This window comes from Podarcis pityusensis (genome assembly GCF_964106645.2).
Source record: "Podarcis pityusensis genome assembly, chromosome: Z".
Lineage (NCBI taxonomy): Eukaryota > Metazoa > Chordata > Lepidosauria > Squamata > Lacertidae > Podarcis > Podarcis pityusensis.
The window spans coordinates 17,981,196-18,004,038 of record NC_138044.1 but is presented as its reverse complement, the minus strand read 5'-3'; the positions used below and the strand labels follow the sequence as shown (position 1 = coordinate 18,004,038).

Sequence of the window (22,843 nt, the reverse complement as noted above, 5' to 3'; positions counted from 1 at the left end):
TGCTGCCTTATAGTAGCCACTGATAGCCTTCTCTTCCATGAATTTATCTCATTCTCTTTTAAAGCCATCTAGGTTGTGGCCATTCAGTTTTAGGTGAAATTACACTGAGCTCTCCAGCTCCATTCTTTCCTTGACATCCTCAGTTTCGTTGATGAAATTTTGGAGGATATGTTAAAAACTGGGAGAATTCTGAATTCTTATTTTATATATGCATGTGCTTCAGTAGGAAGTGGCTGTAAATGGTTCTGAATTCCAGTCGCTGGAAAGAGCAGGAAGGGAGAGTTCCCTTGTACTCGGGTCCTGCTTTTGGATGCTGGAATAGATTGCACTGGCCAAACTAGCAGACTTATCTTATGTTCTAATGCACAATTTAGCATTTTCTCCCGTATGAAGAAACAGGCCTGTAAGAAATTGCACTCCCCTGCTGGAGGCAGTATGCCTCTGAATACCAGTTGCTGGTTTTTTATGATTCCACAAGGCTCAGATAATATGGTTAAGTGAGGGAAGAGTCTCCATTTTAGCTCTGTTCAAAATGTACCAAGGAAAACCACTAGCTCCGATGGTCCACAATAGGAATCAAAGCTCCCAGGATCTCAAATGCAATTAATCTAAACACAAACATGCCTGGCAATGTTCAGTATCACACAAACAGAAGCCATATGCTTTAGGTGAAGAATGAGGGACCTCAACAACTCAGATAAGGAGGCAGGACATCCCCACCATCCTCTCCTAAAAGCCCTCTGATTGAGATGCAGCTGGATCCAAGCCCTGTCTTCTTGAATGCACTCTGCACACGCTTCCTGACCCTTATCAGACCCTAGCATTGACAGCCAGCAAGGAGTGGCCAGGGAGTCAGAGCACCATGGCCAAGACCTCCTTGGCAGAGTTTGCATTGCCTTTGGCTCCCTTTCTGCACTGCCTTCTTCTATACCTCTGCTCCAGATCTGTTTCCTGGATACCAGAGCACAGTCAAACAAACAGAGTGGAACAGGCTGTCTCTCACCCCTCAAGCAGACACCACCATGAGTCCCAGAATCCCAGCCCAGATAACAAATCTGGGTCAATGTCCTTTTGGATTATATCTTGCTGAGGCAAACTTTTGGCACTCAAGGAGCCAAATCCTACCCAAATACAGATTACCTTAAGAACTTAGTTGTTAGTTGGCATCTGTTTGTCTCAGGAGACAATTGAAGAGTGCACCATCAGAGGTAAAGTCAAAGCGCTGGAAAGTTACAGCACCTGCTGTGGTTGCAGAGACCGATATGGGAGACACATGTTTTGTTGCAGCTGGGGCAGATGAGGGCATCTGTTTGTGCTGATGCAGATGCACCATTGCATTTCTTCTCTTTGCGCTCCTCCCAGTGGCCATTCCTACTCTGGCCTCCTGCTATGGATACCTGACCTGACTGACTGTCTCTTTATAAGGAGGAGCCTCGCTGCTGGATCAGGCAAATGGCCCATCTAGTCCAGAGTCCTGTTCTCACAGTGGCCACCAGATGCCTCAGTGGGAATTCTGCAAGCAGGACCTCAGTGCAACAGCACTCTCCCCACTAGCAGTTCCCAGCAACTGGTATTCAGATCCATACCACCTCTGACTATGGAGGCAGAGCTCAGCCATCATGCCTAGTGGTTGTGAATAGCCCTATCCTCCATGAATTTATTCAATCCTCTTTTAAAGCTATCCAGGTTGGGTGGCCATCATTGCCTTCAATGAGAGTGAGTTCCATAGTTTAACTAGTCGCTACATGAAGAGGGGCTTTCTTTTATCTGTCCTGGATATTCCAACATTCAGCTTCACACGGTATTGAGATCTCAGTCACACTCAGCTCTGTTATCAGCCTGTGAATTCCAAAATCTGTTGATTTAAGTTACCCATTCTTCCATTCTGAAGTTCTCCCCACCTCTACATCAGCTTGCACTATATGGTTTTCTTTTTTTAACAGCCATCATGAATTTCATGAACCAGAATTTTAGCAGGAATTTCTCAATATGTACACACATCTGCCTGACATAAACTTTTTTTTTTTTTTTTGCAAAACCATTTCCCCTATTATAATGGATGTTCATGCAAACATCCATTATAATAGGGGAAATGGTTTTGCAATGAATAGGAGAAATGGTTTTCATGCATATATGCAATGTATAAACCCTTTATCCTAGTATACACTAGGGCTGGGTGATATATGGTCCAAAACTGGTTTTTCATGATATCGGTTTCATAATTTTTGACCTGGCAATATATCATTAATCATGATGTGTGTGTGGGCACGCACTATGCAAAAATCACAATGTGGGGAAAACCGTGAAGGTTGAAAACGAGATGTCACCCAGCACTAGGCAAAGGTAAAGGGACCCCTGATCGTTAGGTCCAGTCGTGGATGACTCTGGGGTTGTGGTGCTCATCTCACCTTATTGGCCGAGGGAGCCGGCGTACAGCTTCCGGGTCTTGTGGCCAGACTGACTAAGCCGCTTCTGGCGAACCAGAGCAGCGCACGGAAACGCCGTTTACCTTCCCGCCAGAGCGGTACCTATTTATCTACTTGCACTTCGTGCTTTCGAACTGCTAGGTTGGCAGGAGCAGGGACCGAGCAACAGGAGCTCACCCCATCGTGGGGATTTGAACCACTGACCTTATTGCTTGGCTGGAAAATGGGATTACAAAATTCAGGAAAGTGTGAATTGCAAAGGATGGCTGTTTTTTGGTTTGCATATTGTTTCAGAATATGCAAACTAGGTAGGTTTGTATTTATTTGTTTTGTTATGTAAAAATTATACAGAGCTTGGTAGTAAAAAACACACAACAACAACCTTAAATTAGTTTACAAAAAGTTAAAACAATAAGATTATCAGTAATAATAATTAACAGCAATAATTAAAGACTTTTGAAAAATAGCCTAAAAAACAGATCAAAACTTGCATCCATTTTCTAAGCATCTGGGTAAAAGTAAAGGTAAAGGTAAAGGGACCCCTGACCATTAGGTCCAGTCGTGACCGACTCTGGGGTTGAGGCACTCATCTCGCTTTATTGGCCAAGGGAGCTGGCGTACAGCTTCCAGGTCATGTGGCCAGCATGACTAAGCCGCCTCTGGCAAACCAGAGCAGCGCACAGAAATACCGTTTCCCTTCCCGCCGGAGTGGTACCTATTTATCTACTTGCACTTGACACGCTTTCGAACTGCTAGGTTGGCAGGAGCAGGGACCGAGCGACGGGAGCTCACCCCATTGTGGGGATTCGAACCGCCGACCTTCAGATCGGCAAGTCCTAGGCTCTGTGGTTTAACCCACAGCGCCACCCACGTCCTTTAAGCATCTGGGTAGTCTTGCCTAAACAAAATGTTTTTAGCAGGCACTGCAAATCGTACAGGAAAGAGTACAGCATGACATCAATAGGGAGGGAGTTCCAAAGTGTAGGTGCTGCCACACTAAAATACTGAGTTGCTATAAAAGCAGAACTGAATTGAATTTATTTGCCAGCTACCTGGGAGTCATCTGAGTCCTCAGAGTGCCTTTGGGATGCTGATGCAGGGCGTGTGACACTTGGACAATGAAGCTGAGATTGGACAAAGCCACGCAAATCAAACATTGGTAAAATGAAGCAAAATGGAGTTGTTTCTCCCACCTGCCCCAAAGATAGGCACAGAATACAATTCAAAGCAATAGGGGGTTGGATAATGCAGAAAGACAGCTGTGGAGGCATGTACAGTGGTAATTTGAGCTGATGCAGAGAGACTTGGTCACAGAAGAAGGTCCAGTGTTCATTGTAGCATCAGGTGTTGTACAACTGAACTATGGCTACTCTCCTAAAAATAAAGTAAAATCCTAGTCCCTATGGTTCTGACTTCCTGTGTGCAAAGTAGGTGCTCTACCCACTAAGCAACAGCCCTATCTATTTCAGGATCCCCATCCCCAGGCAAGTGTTATGCTGCAAGCCATACAGTGGACTCTATCCAAAGTCACAACAGGCAGAGGGATGCTTTCAATTATTCACCTGATATGTTTCAATCACATCCTGCTCAGAACAAACACTTTGCTGGGAAATCACTAGAATTAACAACACAGCATTGACTGAGGTTTCCACGCCTCAGAATGCCCATCTTTGGAGAGGGAGTCTGTCGCCGACCTCAAATCTCGACAAGCCCCAGGGCTGCCCCTGTGACATCATCACCTCTCCAGTTTCCCAAGCCTATCTTGACACATGGGGAATGACCCAAGTTAAACAGAAGCAAATTCACATCCACAGTGACTCAGCCGAAGGCATCTTAACAGTATACCCCATTTGTCTAGAGGCTGAGTCTGTTTCCATCTTGGTTGAGTCTAATCTCTTTCCACAGCTCCTTCAAGAAGGGTCCAGATAACCCAATGACAGTCCTTACTCTTTTTAAGGTTTCATACACTCCAACATTCCTTGGATGAAAATAGGGACACTTCTCACTCCCCATTCCCCGCCCCCAGCACAGGGCATTTCCTATCAGAAGAAGGCTGGGTGTCACCACCACTGCACAAACAGGACACAGCACATGCACCATCCACCGTCTTGAGAAACCCCCTTAATCTCGATTTGATTTTATTCTTTGGTAGATTTACAAGCACATACACAAATACAACCGTACCTTGGAAGTCAAACAGAATCCGTTCCGGAAGTCCATTTGACATCCAAAACATTCGGAAACCAAAGCACAGCTTCTGATTGGCTGCAGGGAGCTCCTGCAGCCAATCGGAAGCCGCGGAAGCCTCGTCGAACATTTTAGTTCCAAAGAACATTCGCAAACTAGAACACTAACTTCCATGGTTGTCGTGTTTGGGAGCTAAAATGTCCGAGTACCAAGGCGTTTGGGATCCAAGGTACAACTGTACATAAATTTTCAAAAGGGGCAAGTTTAGACGCAGATGTAAAGGGTTTGGGGGGCTTTTAAAAAATAAATAAAAAATCTAGATTCCTTGTGCTCTGCTCCGCTCCCCCTTTCTTCTCACCCAGGGCAGCCCTGCCCTCTGCCTGCCCCTCAGAGTCAGCATGTCACACGGGGTGGGGCCTCAGCGGCCGCAGCCTCTCCTCACCCATTCTCTAGCAGTCGCTATGAGCTCCCCATGGAGCAGCGGCCATGGAGAGACCATGCAGAGGCAGCGGGAAGTTCCCTTGCCACCTCTTGGGACAAGTGCCAGCTCCTCCTCCTTCTCCCCAAGCTCAGCAGTAACCAGAGGCGACTGTAGTCCCTGGTGCACAATTTGTGTGGGGGCAATCCAGGCACCCCACACATCCATAGATCCTCATCCCACCTCACCTGCCACAAGGGGTCTCTGGGCTCGCCGCCGCTTCCCCAGCCCCCTCACTGAATGGACGCCCAGCCAATGTTGGGGGGATTCACTCTCCATGGGCCTTATTGGCTAGCTGAGCTCCTCCTTGGATGGGCAGGCAGATGGCGCAGTGTGGCCCCACTTGGCTCCAATGGCAAGGGCTGGGGTGGAGTGCAGGTTCCGTGAATCCTCTACACCCTGCTTGCGCCCGTCCAACAGCATTGGTGGCAAGCATTGGGCTAGTGTGGTGTGTTCTATTCACCCTGTGCACCCCACCGTTGTCTTTTGTAATTCTGGGACTGTCCCTGGAAAATAGGGACACTTGGAGAGTATGAGGTTTCCCTCCCACCAGCATTTTATTTTATTTTATTGCAATGTTTGAAGTGGGTCCTGAGTTAAAGGCTAACCCATCCCTTCACATTATTGAATACTTCTGGGATTTCCCATGGGAGAATTTAAGACACCTCTTTGTGAAACACAAAAAAGAGCCTGGTTCCTAGATCACTGGTCCAGCATCCTGTTCTCACAGCGGCAAGTGTGCCGCCTTGCCCCCGCAATTGAAGGGGCTGATGCCATGCGATGTGCATGAGTGACATCAGCATGCCATGTGACACGATGACATCATGCGCGCAGATCGCATGATGTGCTGACGTGTCGCGCATATGCCACAGGGCATGCATGAGTGACACAAGTATGCCACATGGACTGCTTGATTAAGGTAAGCATGTCATGCGGCATGCTTTCACTCCCTTGCAGATTTTGGGGAGATGTGGCCCCCTGCCTTAAATTAGGGGGGACCCCAGGCCCCCCTAGATGGTGCCTATGCACAGAGGCCAACCAGATGCCCTGATGGGAAGCTCTTGCATGCAGGACACTCCACTTGAAAGTTTTTCTTCTGAATATCATTTGCAATTGAGAAGCTGCATTAAAAAAATATAACCATTTAGCCTGCAGCCTCTGGTTGCAGATTATGTGCTTTTGCCTAACAAAGTCATGGCAAAGAGCTAAGGATGAGAAATGCATCTTGTACTACATATGAAAATATTTCCAACAACTGCTGTCTGCAGAAAGCCTAAAAGCTGTGTGGGCGGGATTCTCCCAACACAAAGCTCTATTCGGTAGTCGCCGAGGGTTTTAACTTTGTAAGTTGGCACCCTACAGGACCAGGACCGCAAGCCTGTAATATTAGGTCACTCCCCAGAGCCCCCCCTTCCCCCGCCCATGCAAGCCTACTCTGAGCCTTTCATCTGTCACATCTGGACGCCTGGCACACAGTGGGGGTAAAGCTGAAGGAAATGGGAATCACATTTCTTTCCCTTTAGTTTCGTTTATTTTGCAAGACAGCTTGGATTTGGGGTGGGTGACCAAGGCCACATTTCACATCAGATGCCACTTTAAACATTCATGGCTTCTTCTCCTAAAGTATCCTGGAAGCTGTAGTTTGTTCGGGGTGGTGAGAGGTGGTAGGAGAACCCCACTTCTTCTCCCAGAGCTACATTTCCCAGAGTTCCCCGTGAAGAGGGATTGACTGTTAAACCACTCTGGGAATTGTAGCTCTGAGAAAAGGAACTGGGGTCCTCCACAGCTCAATGGCAGAGCACCTGCTTTGCACAAAGAAGGTCCCAGGTGGCATTTCCAGATAGGTTCAGGAATGCCCAGGGAAGTAGCGGGTGGGGGAGCTGCTGGCTGCTCATGCCACCCTCCCTGAGCCAGCCCTGTACCACTTTAGGAGGCTGGGATCTAAAGCTGCTCGGGGAAGGCAGTGTGAGAAGGATACTATGTGCCCTTCAATCCCACCCTCACCCTCATGCCACCCTCCCCAGATCCCAGACTCGAAAAGTGGCTCATGGGTTGGTGTTGCTCTAGCAGCATCAGTGGCGAGGGCTGGGCTAGCGCGCAGCAGGCTCTGTTTGCCCTCTGCACCCTCCGGTACATGTGCACCACCCAGGGGCTATGAAAACATGCTCTGCCCCTGCCTGAAGCCCTGCAGAGCTGCTGCCAGCTAGCATAGATGGTACTGAGGTAGCTGGACCAGTGCTAGAAAATGGATCCCCGTGTTCCTGTATTCCTAGTGCAGTTATGAAACTCACTGGATGGTTCTTGACAAGTCACTCTTAGGGACACCACTGGATTCCTCTCCAAAAAGTGTTAGCAAACAGGGTCTGTCCTGCCAAAAATTCTGGCATGGATTGTAGAATCTAGGAGAGATGCTGCAGCCCATGCCAGGGCTCCACAGCAGAATACCCATAAGGGTCTCCAGAATTCTCTAGAGTCCAGAGGCTTTCAGTAAGGCAAAACGATAAATGAGGTCATAGAATCACGGAATTGTAGATTTGGGAGGGGTCCCCAAGGATCATCTAGCCCAATCCCCTGCAATGAAGAACCCCTGGCAGATGGCTACCCAACCTCTGTTTAAAAACCTCCAAAAAAGGATAAACTTTCTTGTTTGTTCCACTGTTGAATAAAGCTGGGCAATATCTGGTTTTCAACACCATGCTATTTCACTAGCTATACATTGTGATATACAGATATATCATGATGTTTGAAATAAGGATGGAGCTATGTAGAGGCTGGCTTCACACTTTTTCCTGCATTGTGATTTTTGCATAGTGTGTGTGCACACACACACATCATGATTCATGATATATTGCCAGGTCAAAAATTATGAAACCGATATCATGACATTGGACTTCAAAACAGTTTTGGACAATATATTGCCCAGCCACACTGTCAAACAACTCATAAAGCAGCCTTCCCCAACCTGGTGCCATCTAAATACGGCTAGAGTATAACTCCCAGCAGCCCCCACAGAAGCTGCCAGCAGGCTCAGCAGCCTACATGTCCAATGAGCAGGGATGATGGAGTGCAACAACTTCTGAACATAGGACCACAGGAAGCTGCCTTATCCTGAGTCAGACTATTAGTCTCTCTAGCTCAGGACCATCTGCACTAACTGGTTTCAGGTGGGGAACATTCCGAGTCCTACCTGGAGTTTCCAGCAGGAATTGAACCTGGGGACTTCTGGAAGCGAAGCAAAGCAAAGCAGATGCTCTACCCTGGAGCTACCGCCCTTTCTCTACAATAAAGCAAGATTCTAATCCTCATTGTTTTTGATTATAAATAGGAAATAGGAGCCTGTCTTATACCAAGTGTCAGATCTGTTGGTCCATCTCCTTCAGTGTTGTCTACACTGACTGGCAGCAGCTTCCTAGGGTATCTATGATGAGGCATTCCCTAGCCCTACCTGGAGATGCAGGCGTAGATTGAACCAAGGACCTTCAGAATGCAAAGCAGAGCATGCAAATGCAGAGCCCCGGTTTAAGGGCCAGCCCCGTGTAGAGAGCTTGTTTTATACACTACCGACAACCTTCCAGCACTACTGCCTGCAGAAGCGAGAGCAACTGGCATTCAGAGGCATACTGCCCTAGTACCAGAGGTCCAACATGGAGCATCATGGTTAGTAGCCACTGATAGCATTGTCCTCCATGAATTCCAAGAAACTGATAAGAAACCACTAAGGGAGCGTAGCCTTTGTGAGCCTATGTCCTGCTTGGGTCTTGTTTGTGGATTTTGCATTAAGGGCATCTGACAGGCACTGTGAGAACATGATGCTGAACTAGATGGGGATTCAGCAGCAGCAGAATCTTATTGTGTTCTTATGACTTGCAATAAACCTTGCTGTAACTGAATCCAAAGCAAAGCACTGGAAGGGATCCCCAAGGGTTATGGACTCCAACCCACTGTAATACAGGTGTCTCTGCTCATCACTCCCTCCTGTTATTTCCTAAGGCGGCAGAGACTTTCCTCTTTCTTCTCTACAAGACTCCAGACCCATCGCCGGCACTTTGTAAATACTGTATATACATAAGAAGCAGTAGGAAGCCCAGAACAAATGTCTATCGCAAATATTTCACTTCATGGCATTTTCCAGTCTCAAAACTAACAGTCCAACTTGTTTCTTTGAAAAACAAAATGTAATACTGTTCCAAGATAGCCTTATTGGAACAGTCTGTCTGATCTGGTTTCTATCCAGGTGCAACAGTAAGAAAACATCTCTTCCACGACCCACCAGTCAAAGGCAACATAGATCATGGAACATTTTTGGGCTTCTTTCATGAAACCCAGATTTGGGGTTGGAGTAACATGATTTCCTGCGTTGGTCTCACTGACCCGCTCTGAGTTTTAGACGCAATAATTTGTTTCCATAAAGTTCACTTAAGGCACATTAGGGGGCGTCTGTTTTCTAAGTTCATTTGAGTTTGCAAAGTTCCTGCCTTTGATCCCCAGATTGTTCCTCAGGAGCGGGGCGGGGGGCGGGAGTTTGCAGCTGGACACAGTTACGCTACGGAGAGATAATCCCAAGCAACAGACCTTTGCAAACTGTATAGATCATCTTCCGCAAGAAACCTTTCTCCCTCTCTAGAAGCGGGTAAGAAACACTTTGCATTTCTGAAGTTTTCTCCTTTTGCCCGTCCCAGCCCTTGATAGACGGCATTCAAAGGACTGAGGCTGCTAAAATTATTTATGATAGTGCAAAAACAGTGCAAAACCTAGATTTGTTCCTGCATCTCTTTCAGTTGCTGCTGCATATATATACTGTATGTGTGTGTGTGTGTGTGTGTGTGAGAGAGAGAGAGAGAGAGTGAGAGAGAGAGAAAGAATATATGTATATATATATATATATGTGTGTGTGTGTGTATATATATATATATATATATATATATATGGCAATTCCAAATCTAAGCACTGCCTCAAACCTTTCCCTCTAGGAATCATGTATGAACACGATGGGGGGAAATTATTGCGTGACCCGAGGGCAAAAACTCTTTAAAAATAAAAAGAAGTAAAATAAACAATCTGCATCTATAGCAAAAACAATTGAGTTGTTGGTCCCACTTACCTGCGTGGCTCTGGGCTACTGAATAGAGAAGACACATTACTAGACTCCAAGGGTGAATGGACCTCATCACCCAAGTCCTCCTTTTCCATCTTGTGTGAGTATCCATCGTCCACCGAGACAAAACAGGGATAATTATTATTTTGCTTGTGCAAAAGACGCAGCCTCAAGCCTGGTGGAATATTCTTTCTTTCTTTTAATTTATATCCCTCCCCACCCCCCAAAGGAATGTTCTCTTTACGAAGCCATGAGTTTGGATGCTCGGGATGGAAGAGGAGGAGACTGGACGTCTCCTTCCAGCTGCTCTGCCTCTTCTCCAAAAAGTCTGCAAAAAGTTTGCTTGGTGGCTGCTTTGCTTGGAAGATCGGCCGTTCCTTTCTTTCCTTAAGGGAGCCCACTGCTGTCCTCTTCCACCTCTGCCAGTGGCCCTCTGCTTGATCTGCCTTCCGGGGATGACTTTCTACACCGTGATGTTCCCCTTTCCCTTCTCTGATCTGGGAGTGAAACTTTTTTCTTTCCTCCTTCTCCTCTTTCTCCTCTTAGAGCAGATGAGGATAGGATGTCAATCCAGAGGTGCCTCGGCCAATCAGGATCTCGGAAGAGCCCTAATCCCCGCCTCTTCTTCCCTTCTCCGCAGATGGGAGGGGGAGGCGAGGGAAGGAGTTTGCAAAGAAAATTTTGTGTGTGTGGCAAAGAGAGAGGCCTGTCTTCCCCACCCTTTCAAGCTCCCCCTCCAACTAGGGCGTGAGAACAGGCAGGCAGAGGAGACCCCAGCGGGAAGTTTAAATCCAGTCGCTGGAGAATTGATGCATTAAAAGTGATGCATTTAAAAATAAAAAATCGTGCTTTTAAAAAATGATGCATTGAAATAAAATCACAGAGCAAAATGAACAAACATGGGGGTAGAAGAGACAGAGATTTCATCTGTTTAGCTGAGTACTGTTTGCGCTGGCTGGCAGCAATTGGCCTTGACTGCAGGGAAGGCTGTTTCCCAGCCAGCAATGTAGAAATCTACCAAATCTGACTTTCTCCATAGGAACCTACCAAGCCCTGTGATCATCATGTAAGGCCATTCTTCATATGCCTTCTCCATGAGGGTGGCAAAACGAGAATGGGCCTTTTATGCAGTGGCTCCCTGTTTGTGGAATGCTCACCCCTGGGAGATTCACATGGCACCTTCATTATACACCTTTAGAGCCAGGCTAAAATGTTCCACTTCAACCAAGCCTTTGGCTCAGTAACATCCTGTACAGTGGTGCCTTGGTTTTCGAACATAATCCGTTCCAGAAGACCGTTCGACTTCCGAAACGTTCAAAAACTGAAGCAGTTACTTCCTGAAGCATTTGCTTACAGAAAACTCAATACGGAAGCTGAAAAGCGTTCAAAAACCAATGCAGTTACTTCCAGGTTTTCGGCGTTTGAAAACCAGAACGTTCAACTTCTGAGACGTTCGAAAACCAAGGTACCACTGTATTCTGTTTAATGTGTTTGTGGGAGAGGGTGAGGGTGGTTATTGTTTTGTTTTAATTTTTTATTATGTATTTTGTGTTTTTGCTTCTATTTTTGTGTTGTTAACTGCCCTGAGATCTACAGGTGAAGGGTGGTATACAAATTTAATAAATAATAATAACTTAATAGTTAAGAAGATCCTATTGGATCAGGCCAATGGCCCATCTAGTTCAACATCCTGTTCTTACAGTGGCTGAACAGATACCCAAAAAAGAAGCCCACAAGCAGGATTTAAGTGTTAGCAGATCTTGCAGCCTGCTCTTTTCTTTCTAGACCATTTTATTTTTTTCTCACCACCTGCTTCTCTTCACTTCACTTGAAACCCACTCCTCTTCTTTCTTGCTTTCTTGTTGGAGAAGGGCAGCTTAGATGAAAAGGCTTTTGGAAGGGAAAATTCAGGGAAACTTTGTTTGGAGTGCTAAATCAATGTCTGGGCCCAAAACCTGCTAGGAGAGCTTGCAGCTTGGAGAATTAGATCACTTATGGTTTCTGGAGTTCGAAGGTTTTATTCATGCAGGAATTGTTTATAGGATGAGTGGAGTTGAGATAGAGAAACAGCAGACATTTTGCCTCAACAAGTGGAGAGAATTTTTTTTAATAGCTCAGCTTTTGGGGGTGGAGTTAACTTAAACAGAGAGCTACAAACAAATGCTGGCTAGATTGCTACACAAGCAGTGCCCGCTGGTGGTTTAAAGTAAAACTTGCATTAACTACAAATTCAACAGAATGAAATGTATTAGCTTTTCTCCAGCACTGAATGCAACAGAAACATTCTCCTCTGCTTTGGTTTCCAGCAACTGGTATACAGAAACATACTTCCCCCAACAGTTGAGATGGAAAATACAAAGAGTCTGCTGAATCAAGCCAATGGCCCTTCTAGTCCAGCGGCCTGTTCTCATACGGCCAACCAGATGCCCCGATGGGAAGAAGCTCACAAGCAGGAACCAATCACAAGAGCACTCTCTCCCGCTGTTGTCTCCAGCAACTGGTATTCAGAAGCATCGCTGCCTCCAACCATGTAGGTGGAGCATAGCCATTGTGACTAGTAGCCATCAGTAGCCTTCTGTTCCTTCATGAATTTGTCAAATAATCTCTTAAAGCCATCCAAGTTGGTGACCATCACTGCCTCCTGTGGGAGCAAGGAGTCAGCTAGACTGGTAAAGGAAAAGCGATTTATATGCGTTGTGTACGCGATATAACATTGAGCCACCAGATGGTGACGTGGAATCCCGTTTTTCTCTACCTGTTTTCCCTGTTTAAATTCACAACTCTTTAAACTGAAACGTTGGATGTGTCTAGATCCAGCCCAAGTGCCAAAGTTTAACTGCGCTATGTGAAGAAGTCCTTTCGTTTATCTGTCCTTAAGCTTCCAACATTCAGTTTCATTGGATGCCCGCACAAAGTCCTAATGTTATGAGAGAGGGAGAAAATCTTTTCTCTATCCAGTTTCTCCATGTCATTCACTTCTATCGTGTCTCCTCTAATTCACCCTTTTTTTTTGTACAGTACAAAGCTTCAGGAAAAAAGATGAGAGAGACTTATTGGATATGTTTATTATACGAGAATAAGAAGATCTGCAGCCCATTCAACCAAGTATGAACGTGAAATGTACATGAACATATGCATGGATTTTCATGTGTACTTAAAAAAAAAATGCAAGCATTGTTGGAAATGTGGAGAACCAAAGTTAAGATTTTAAATAGCAGAAGCTGAAATGCACACATCCCAGTATCCCTAAGGGAAGTATCTCCAGCACAGTTTCGATGGAGACTCTATCAAGGTATCCATGAGATCTCCCTTTGCAGAAGCTGGTGCTTTGCCATTAAACTGAAAAGGTCACGATTCCAGACAATGAGCTATTTGTGCCGACCAAAATGAGGGGCGGGGGAGTTGCCCCACATCTGGAGACCAAAAAAAAAAAAAAAAAAAAAAAAGGAGAGAGAGATGAAGAATGACAAATATCAAGTGAATCACAAAGTTGGTCAGGACCTGCATGCTGTCATTTTAGAGGCCACGAATGCCGCCCAGCCAACTCCCCTCTTGATTTCTCCAGTGTGTCAAAAGTATGGTTTTGTTGTGGTAAATGCTGGAATCTTCCCCACTGGAGAGGATCACTTGAGCCCGAAGGGTCACTGACCTCCTTAGGAGCGTCCCAGTTACATAGAAATGTGCAAGCCCACACCCTCATTTGCACGCCCTCTGACATTTCAGAGACAAAGATAGTTGCTAGTGGGGACAGCCTTTATTCTTTTTTGGGTTTTTTAAAAAGATTTTGTTGGAGCAAATCAAACAAATCAATAAAATAAAAACAACCAAAGTGGAGTAGGATGTTAGTGTATTTTGCTTATTTCTTGACAAACCATCATCCAGAATTTGCGCATACCTGAAATCTGTTTGTTGTGCCAGAGAGATGTCTGAGTGTCAAAAGGAAAAGGAAAAAGGTTCATCTCTCTCTGCTGATACTTTGCAACAACCCTACACAGGTTTCTGAAGTTGTTACGTTAGTTTTCAACCACAGTGTTCATTCTTAACAATCCATCTGGTGGTGGTTGCTAGAGGTAGGGATACCCTCCTGACCCCAAATCTGTGGCCAGCCTTGGGGAACACCCTACCCACATCTGGCCTAGGTCTGAATCAATTTGGGGACAGTGCTAAAAATTAATGGGAGGTTTTCAAACCCTAATTAAACACATGATCAAGAGGGCTTGGAGGACTTCTTCCTGCTTAGAGCAAGAGGGTTCAGTCCTGATGAAGTCTGCTTTGGAAGCACCTTTGCTGCTTGCAAAAGAACATCACCCAGCTACATCACCTAGAATTCAAGTCTCCAGGGCCTGATGAGCTGCAACCAAGGATTCAAATATAGCTTTTGGACGTAATCTTAGAATTCTTGGAAAACAGGTGAGATCCCTGCAGACTGGAGGCAGGCAAATGTTCCCATCTTCTAAAGGGGGGGGGGGGAGAGACTCAGGTGACTACAGACTGATCAGCTTGATGTTGATATCAGGAAAGTGTGGGAGATTACAGTCAAGCATACCTATGCACAACTGCTAGTTAGTACATGAAGGGATTAAGAATAAACTCCGAGAAGAGCTGGTGGACTCTCCTTCCTTGAATGTTTCAAGCAGAGGTTGGATGGCCACCTGTCATGGGTGCATTAGTTAAGGTTCCTGCATAGCAGGGGGTTGGAGTAGATGACCCCTCTCGCTCTCCAGGCTTCCAAGGTAGCCGCCTGAAGGCAACTGAACGCACCTTGAATGACACCTTGTTTTAGAGGGGGAAAACAAGGGGGGGAAATTCTCCCCCTCTCTGTGCAGCGCCTCCTGCTGCTTCGCTGAAGGGGCGCTGGGCAGAGAGGGGGAGAATTTTTTTTTCTTGTTCTCCCCCCTCTAAAACAAGGGGCGTCCTATTGTCCGGTGCATCCTATGGTGTGAAAAATACGGTACTTCTTTCTCTCTTTGACATTTGACGGGCAGGGATGGAGGAAGGGGGGTGCTATGGGTGCGGTCTGCCCTGAGTGTCACCACTGAGGGGGGGTGACAAAATGCTGGGCAGAACTCACCGCGGTGCCTGCAGTGCGCCCAAGACATGTGTCTCTCCTGCGCTGCCCAAACGGTCTGCCTGCTGCCTCTTTACCTAGTGACAATCAAGTCTGGCTGGTGCCAGTGGCCTTGACCTTGGATGTCTCTAGGACACTCAGTGTTTTGCCTTGATAGAGAAGAATGTGTTTGCGATAAAGAGGCTATGATCCTTTGTCCGTTCTCATTGATGCTGTCAATATCAAAGTGGCAGTTGTCCCATATGTGATGGTTCCCAACTCTGGGACCCTCCTGACAGCCTGGTCCAGTTCCTTGTAGAACTAATCCTTGGTCAGAGCACATTCTGGGAGTGTAGACGCTCAATGTGTTAACCAGGCTGGAGGTAGTTGAGAGGCAAAGGGAAAGTAAGCTTTCTGAGTCCGTGGTCAGCAATTCTATTGCACACAGCAGCCCTGGGGTTTCACCAGAATTTTCCCTCCTCTTTGAAAATGTGCAATTTATTTTATTATTTATTGCATTTATTATTTATTATTATTGCATTTATATCCCACCATTTTCTCCAAGAAGCTCAAGGTGGCGCACATGGCTCTTCCCATCCTGAATTAATTCCCACAGCAACCCTGCAATGTAGTTTGAATTAAGAAGCAGTGACTGGCCCAAGGCCACCCAGTAAGCTTCTTGGCCAAGTGCTGGATTTGAACCCTGGCCTCCCAGGTCCTATCCTGACACTTCTAATCACTATGCAACACTCGCTCTCATTAACTGTTGGAGAATGGATAGGAGGTGGAGAAGTGGGAGGGATTTTTGGCCCAGGCTACTTAAAGCAAAAAATAAAAATAATCATTTGGATTCTGTTCCCTCATATCTGAGTCTTAAGGCTGCACTGTAATCTGACTTCCAAATCTTTCCATACAATTCTGCAGCCTAAATATTTTTTTGGGTTGTTTTTTAATGGCTAAGGAACAAGCAAGAAAATAAAGTCAATGCTCTTGGGAAACTCTTGGAAATTTGATGGAGAGAGAGAGGAGTCTGTTAACATAGCAATTCTTAAACTAGCCAACAGCTTTGCTTTCTGATGTTTTAGGAGGGTTTGTCTTTTTTCCCCCCTTCCTCCAACTCAGTAGTACTGTACTTAGCAAATGAAAATCTCTTTGTTCATTTTGACACACAGGATGAGCTTTCGCTTGTCTGAGAAACTGCAATCATTTGATGAGCAGAATGTAAATCACCAAAGATGGAATTAGAATCTGTCCAAGACAGATAGTAAAAAGCGAAAATGTCCTGATGTTGACCCAGTGTTCGGTGGTCATGAAAAAGGGAAATCCCATGCTAGAGATAATTAGGAAAGGAATTGCAAACAAAAACTGCTGATATTATAATGTTGTTATGCAAATCTATGATGGCGTGACTACATTTTGAACACGGTGCACACATCTGATTGCCTCACATCTGAAAGGAAAACGTGGGCTTGGAAAAGGTTCAGAAAAGGGCCACCAAAATAATCGACAAGATGGAACGATTCCCCCGTGCAGAAAAGTTGAAGTGTTTAATTTAGAGAAAAGCTGAGTAAGAGGCAACATGATAGAAGTTTATAAAATCATGCTTGGCATGGAGAAAGTGGAGGGAGGCAAATTTTGTCATGTATTTTTTATTTAAAAGCATTAATATACTGATTAATATTTCAAAAAATCTCTGAGTTATGTACAGTCTAACAAACAAACAGTGTATCATTAAAACACTGCTTTGTAACATTGTTAGCTGGGCCCCCAAGACGACTAACGAACTATTGTTTCTTTTTTCCCTCATTTTACAAATATTTTAACGAATAAACAAAGTCTTTATACAATCAATCTGCATTTCCCTCGACTTCCCTCCCCTCCTTTCTGCGATTACTTAGCTTATATCTTTTTGTTATTGCATATCCAGTTCTAGCCTATTTAATAATTTCCCCTTTGTATTCCCTTTTAATTATTTCTTGCTGCACATGTTTATGTCAATCCTGCTAATGTTTTAGGTTGTTTACAATACATCTCCAAACAGTCAATAAATTTCCCCCATTCCTTTTTTAAAAGTCTCTCTTCTTGGTTTCTTATTCTTCTGGTAAGTTTCACCATTTCTGCATACTCCATCAATTTTAAATGCCATTCCTCCTTTATTGGAAATGTTTCTTCTTTCCATCTCTAGGCATAAAGCATTCGGGCAGCCGCAGTAGCATACTTAAATATATATTTTTCTGTTCTTAAGGTACCTCTCCACCAATTATACCTAAAAGAAAAGCTTCTGGTTTTTTTAACAAAAGTTATCTTCAACAGTTTTTTCAACTCATTATAAATCATATCCCAGAAAGCTTTTGCTACTTTACATGACTACCACATATGGGAAAAGATACCCCCCCTTCTCTTTTTACATTTCCAGCAGGTATCTGATTCCAACTTATACATTTCTACTAATTTACTGGGAGTCAGGTACCATCCATAGGATAGAGACAAATTTTCCTCCCTCTCTCATAACACTAGAACTTGTTGACATTCAATGAAGCTGAAAGTTGGAAGATTCAGGGCAGATAAAATGAAGGACTAATTTAAGCAGCACAGAGTTAAAATGTGGAACTCATTCCCACAGGTGGCAGTGATGGCCACCAATCAGAATGACTTTAATGGAGGCCAACCTGATGCCTGTGGGAAAACTGCAAGCAGGATCTGAGCACAAGAGCCCTCTTTCCCCCATGAAGTTTCCAGCAACTGCTATTCAAAAGCATTGCTGCCCCCAACTGTGGAGGCACAGCATAGCCATTGATAGCCGTCTCCTCCTCCTGAATCTGTCTCATCCTATTTTAAAACCACCCAAGTTGGTGGCTATCACTGCCTCCTGCTGGAGTAAGTTCTACAGTTTTAACTATTTGCTGTGTGAAGAAGGACTTTTTGTCTGTCCTGAATCTACCAACACATTCAGCTTGATTGACTGTCCACAAGCTCTGGGTTAAGGGAGAAGGGAGGAAAACATAACCTTACCTGGTCAGGAGAAAAAGGTGGACTCTCCTTCACAGGAGGTTTTTAAGCAGAGTTTGGATGGTCACCTGTCAGAGATTCTTTAAGTGGGATTCCTGCATTGCAAAGAGTTGGACTAGGTGACTCTTGGGATCCCCTCCCAACCCTAAAAGTTTATGATTCTGGAGAGAGGGAGTGAGGAATGTGGGAGAAATCTCTGCGCAGCACCGCTTTTGAGCCCTCCTCCTGTCCTGCACAGCAGCGGTTCATCAATAACGAGGCATCTCCAAAGCTGTGCTGGCAGCCTCCCCTCGACCAAGGGAACAGATTGAGCTTGGCAACTGGCTCTCAGCAAGGCCAGGGAGTTTTGGAACAAAAACATCACCAGTTCCAGCTCCGTTGAAAACAAAGAGGGGGTGGGGCAGGAAAAAAAAAGTCCGTCCACATCTGTCAAACATTAAAAATGGCCCCAAATCAGCTGGAAAAGTCATTTGCAGTGTCAATTCCAAGACTGTCTTACAAACAGAGCAGATGAATGAACATGACAGAGACTGAAGTAAGAGACAAGCTGCCTTGGCAGTGGTGGAGGAAAGAGGCCCTGCTAGTTTCTCTCCTTTGCAATGAGAAAGGAGGACCTGAATGCAGCAGCAGCACTCTCCCCACTTGGGATTCCCAGTAACTGGGATTCAGAGGCATTTCCTGCCTCCAACAGTGAAGGGAGAACACAAAAAGAGCCTGGCTGCTGGATCAGACTGAAGGGGGTCCATCTAGTCCTTACAGTGGACAACCTGATGCCCCAGTAGGAAGAAGCCCACAAGCAGGACTTGAATGCAAGAACAACTTTTCCCTCCTGCCATTTCCAGCAACTAGTATTCAGAAGCATTACTGCCTCCAACCATGGGGGTCAAACACCCATCATGGTTAGCAGCCATTGATAGCTTTATCATCCATGAATTTTTAAAATCCCCTTGTAAAGCCATCCATACGAAGAGCTGGATTCCAGCTTCCCAGAGGTGTTTGGTTGGATTTTGGACCAGACAAGCATTTGGCCAGATGCAGAAGCAGGGCTACTCTTATCCACTGAGTATGCTTCTGAACAGCAGTTGTTGGGAACCACAAGTGGGGAAAGCGCTCTTATACTCATGTCCAGTTTGCAGGCTTCCCATTGGGGCATCTGGTTAGCCCTTGGGAAAACACGATGATGTAGTAGATGGGCCTTTGGCCTGTTCCAGCAGAGCTCTCCTTATGTTCTACTTCCACTGGCTTAGGCAGCTTCTGAATACCAGTTTCTGGAAGCCACAGGAGGGCAGAAGTTATTGTGCTTGGATACTGCTTGCAGTCTTCCCATTGGGGCATCTGGTCAGCCACTGTGAGGACAGAATGCTGGCCTAAATGGGCCATTGGGATGATTCAGCAGGCTCTTCTTATGTTCTTATGCCATGATTTGGGGGGGGGGGGACTGAGAAAACTTAAGATTGACAGATTCACCCATACCCCATACCCTCCAATGTTTCTCTGATGAAAATAGGGCCATGCCATTCCTTATCGATAATTTTACTAGTTATACCCCACACATCTTACTGGGTTCCCCCAGCTACTCCGGGCAGCTTCCAACATATATAAAAACATAAGAAAACATTAAACATTAAAAAAAAAATATTCCCCATACAGGATTGCCTTAAGATGGCCTGGGGGTTGGATAACTCCATACCCTCCAACATTTCTCCAATGAAAATACGGATATCCTAAGGAAAAGCGGGACATTCTGGGTTCAAATCAGAAACCGGAACAGCTTCTCTAAATCAGGGATGTCCCTGAAAAATAGGGACACTTGGAGGGTCTGATACCCAGTTGTGATCTTCCTTTGAAAAATAAAGCAGGAATATAAAAAGAGCCAAAGTTCAGAGGCAGAAGTTGCCTACCAAGTTCAGATCAGAATTTCTGAATATGTCAGCCCTTCCTTCACTCAAAAAATCCGTTTGTATGAGAACAAGCCCCAAGAGAAGCCCATGTCGGAGCTTTGATGCCCCAAGATTACAGGTTTCCCTCTTCCAAGAACTATGCAGTGCTCCAAATCCTCTCATTTTTGTGGCTTTTTTAAAAAAAGCATTTTATGTTACACTCTGCCCCCGTTGGCACTGATGGTTCACAAATCACAATGCAACGAAGCAAACGACCCCTCCATTTAGAGGAGACTCGGTAACAAAGGCAGCAAATGAGGCTTTGCAGGGCGACACAGGAATGTTAAGCAAAGTGGTGGTTTTGCTTGGGTGAGTCACTCCAAGGATCGGATCCAGCTTCCAAGCGGTCTCAAACATGACTAACTCCAACTTCTGTCTGTTCACTGTTTCCAACAACAGGCCTTAAAAGGGGGAGAGAGAAAGAGGGGCTGGTGAGGTATGTTTCACTCGACTTCCCTGCACAGATTTTTTCCACAGTCCATGACTCCAATCTGTCTAACACAGGAAGCGAGGGGACTTGTGGCCCTCCAGAGGTTATCTGGACTCCAACTCCCATCAGCCCCAGCCAGCATGGCCAAAGGTCCGGGGATGATGGGAGTTGTAGTCCAGCAACACTTGGAACGTCTAACTTCCCCATTTCTGTTGAAATGCCAGATCTATGAAGGCTACTATCCCACCTGAATTCCCTCCGAATTTGTCAAACACTGCCCGTCATTAGAAATGTTGGCAGCTCTGTTGACTTTATACCAGGTCAGGCTATTGGTAGATCCAGCTGCATAAGCCATACAGGAACCGGGTTCCCCCCAAGATTGAAGGAGCCTGGCGCACACATGTGACATCACTTGTCACATATATCTCCCGATGCTGGGCAGGCCAGTTCAGCCTTCGTGCTGGTCCCTGCAGCATCGGGAGACATCGCAGGAATCAGTGCAGCCTAGCTAAGCTGTGCTGCTCCCCACAGCATTGGGAGACACTGTGGGGACCAATGTGTCTGGTGTGAGGTCACACTGACCCGCACAGTGTCTCCCAACACTGCCACAGCTGCAAGAAGGCCTAATATTGAGGAGGCCCAGCCCCTTCTTTGAAAATTTTGGGGGCCCTCAGTCCCCCCCATGAGTTCTTGATCAGACATGCACATAAGAACATAAAAAGGACCTGCTGGGTCAGGCCAATGGTCCAGGTAGTCCATCATCCAGTTCTCACAGTGGCTAAACAGTTGCCTTTGGGAAACCAGCAAACAGGTTTCGAGCACAAGAGTCCTCTCCCCTCCTACAGTTTCTAGGAACTGGCATTCAGAAGCATTGCTACCTCTGACTGTGGAGGCAGAACATAGCCATGGTGGCTAGTATCTCTCCAGTCCTCTTTTAAAGCCATCCAAGTTGGTGGCCATCACATAGTTCAGCTATGTGCTGTGTGAGGAAGGTCTTTCTTTTATCTGTGCTGAATCTCCAGCTGTCAACAAATATCTGAAGTGCTGTCCCATGGAAGATGGAACAAGCTTGTTTTCTCCTGCTCTGGATGGATTCGAGTCACAAGAAAAGAGATTCCAACCAAACATCAGGAAGAACTTTCTGACAGTAAGAGATATTCAACAGTGGAGTGGACTCCCTCGGAAGGTGGTGGACTCTCCATCCTTGGAGGTTTCTAAGCAGAGGCTGGATGGCCATCTGTCATGGATGCTTTAGTAGAGATTTTTCTGTTCTCAGTGATATGAGAGTAGAAGAAAAACTTTTCTCTATCCACTTTCTCTATGCCACACATAATTTTACATCTCTATCATGGCTTTCCTTAACCAGCTTTGCATGTTCATAATCAATGTGTGTGTGTGTGTGTCCCCACAGACAATAGTCCATGTGGGTGATGATTTCTAAGGCCTGTGAATAGAGAAGAAGGAAATCGGTGTCAAGATGCAGGAGCAGCAACCAAAGAGAAGAAAAAGGGTGCCTAACAGCACTAGAGGAGAAATTGTTTGCATTTGAATGAGAAAAGACTAATTATGATCAAACTAATAAGCAAATCATAGAATAAGCAAATCCTTCAAGATTCACACTTCTCTGAATTTCGCAATGGAGATCTCCAATCAAGAATGCATATGGTAGGTGGAAATGGACATAAAATCCGCAGATATCGGTGAAAATAAGTTATAAAAATGCATTGCATTTGAAGAAGAAGAAGAATCATAGAATCATAGAGTTGGAAGAGACCACAAGGGCCATCGAGTCCAACCCCCTGCCAAGCAGGAAACACCATCAGAGCACTCCTGACGTATGGTTGTCAAGCCTCTGCTTAAAGACCTCCAAAGAAGGAGACTCCACCACACTCCCTGGCAGCAAATTCCACTGTCGAACAGCTCTTACTGTCAGGAAGTTCTTCCTAATGTTTAGGTGGAATCTTCTTTCTTGTAGTTTGGATCCATTGCTCCGTGTCCGCTTCTCTGGAGCAGCAGAAAACAACCTTTCTCCCTCCTCTATGTGACATCCTTTTATATATTTGAACATGGCTATCATATCACCCCTTAACCTCCTCTTCTCCAGGCTAAACATGCCCAGCTCCCTTAGCCGTTCCTCATAAGGCATCGTTTCCAGGCCTTTGACCATTTTGGTTGCCCTCCTCTGGACACATTCCAGTTTGTCAGTGTCCTTCTTGAACTGTGGTGCCCAG

General features: G+C 45.6%; 1 protein-coding gene and 2 long non-coding RNA genes across 5 annotated transcripts in view; 1 reads left to right on the top strand and 2 right to left on the bottom strand.

Annotated features, from left to right (window-relative positions):
- COL5A1 (collagen type V alpha 1 chain) overlaps positions 1-10,910 on the bottom strand; it is a 184,275-nt gene extending 173,365 nt beyond the window's left edge. For 2 of the 3 annotated variants that reach the window (XM_080989706.1, XM_080989708.1), the window contains exon 1: positions 10,193-10,910. In XM_080989706.1, the coding sequence (XP_080845832.1) occupies positions 10,193-10,298 (106 nt within the window). In that variant the 5' untranslated portion in view covers positions 10,299-10,910. The remainder of the gene's footprint in view (positions 1-10,192) is intronic. The other variant, XM_080989707.1, reaches the window with a different exon arrangement.
- LOC308468067 lies at positions 9,444-14,026 on the top strand. Its single transcript, XR_013981437.1, has 4 exons — positions 9,444-9,721; positions 10,062-10,286; positions 11,226-11,651; positions 12,493-14,026. It is a non-coding gene; the product is annotated as an uncharacterized lncRNA (long non-coding RNA).
- A 6,450-nt stretch (positions 14,027-20,476) lies between these two features.
- The window catches only part of LOC308468092, a 37,392-nt gene continuing 35,025 nt past the window's right edge, over positions 20,477-22,843 (bottom strand). Inside the window, exon 4 of the long non-coding RNA XR_013981465.1 lies at positions 20,477-20,583. This is a non-coding gene — a long non-coding RNA (uncharacterized lncRNA). The remainder of the gene's footprint in view (positions 20,584-22,843) is intronic.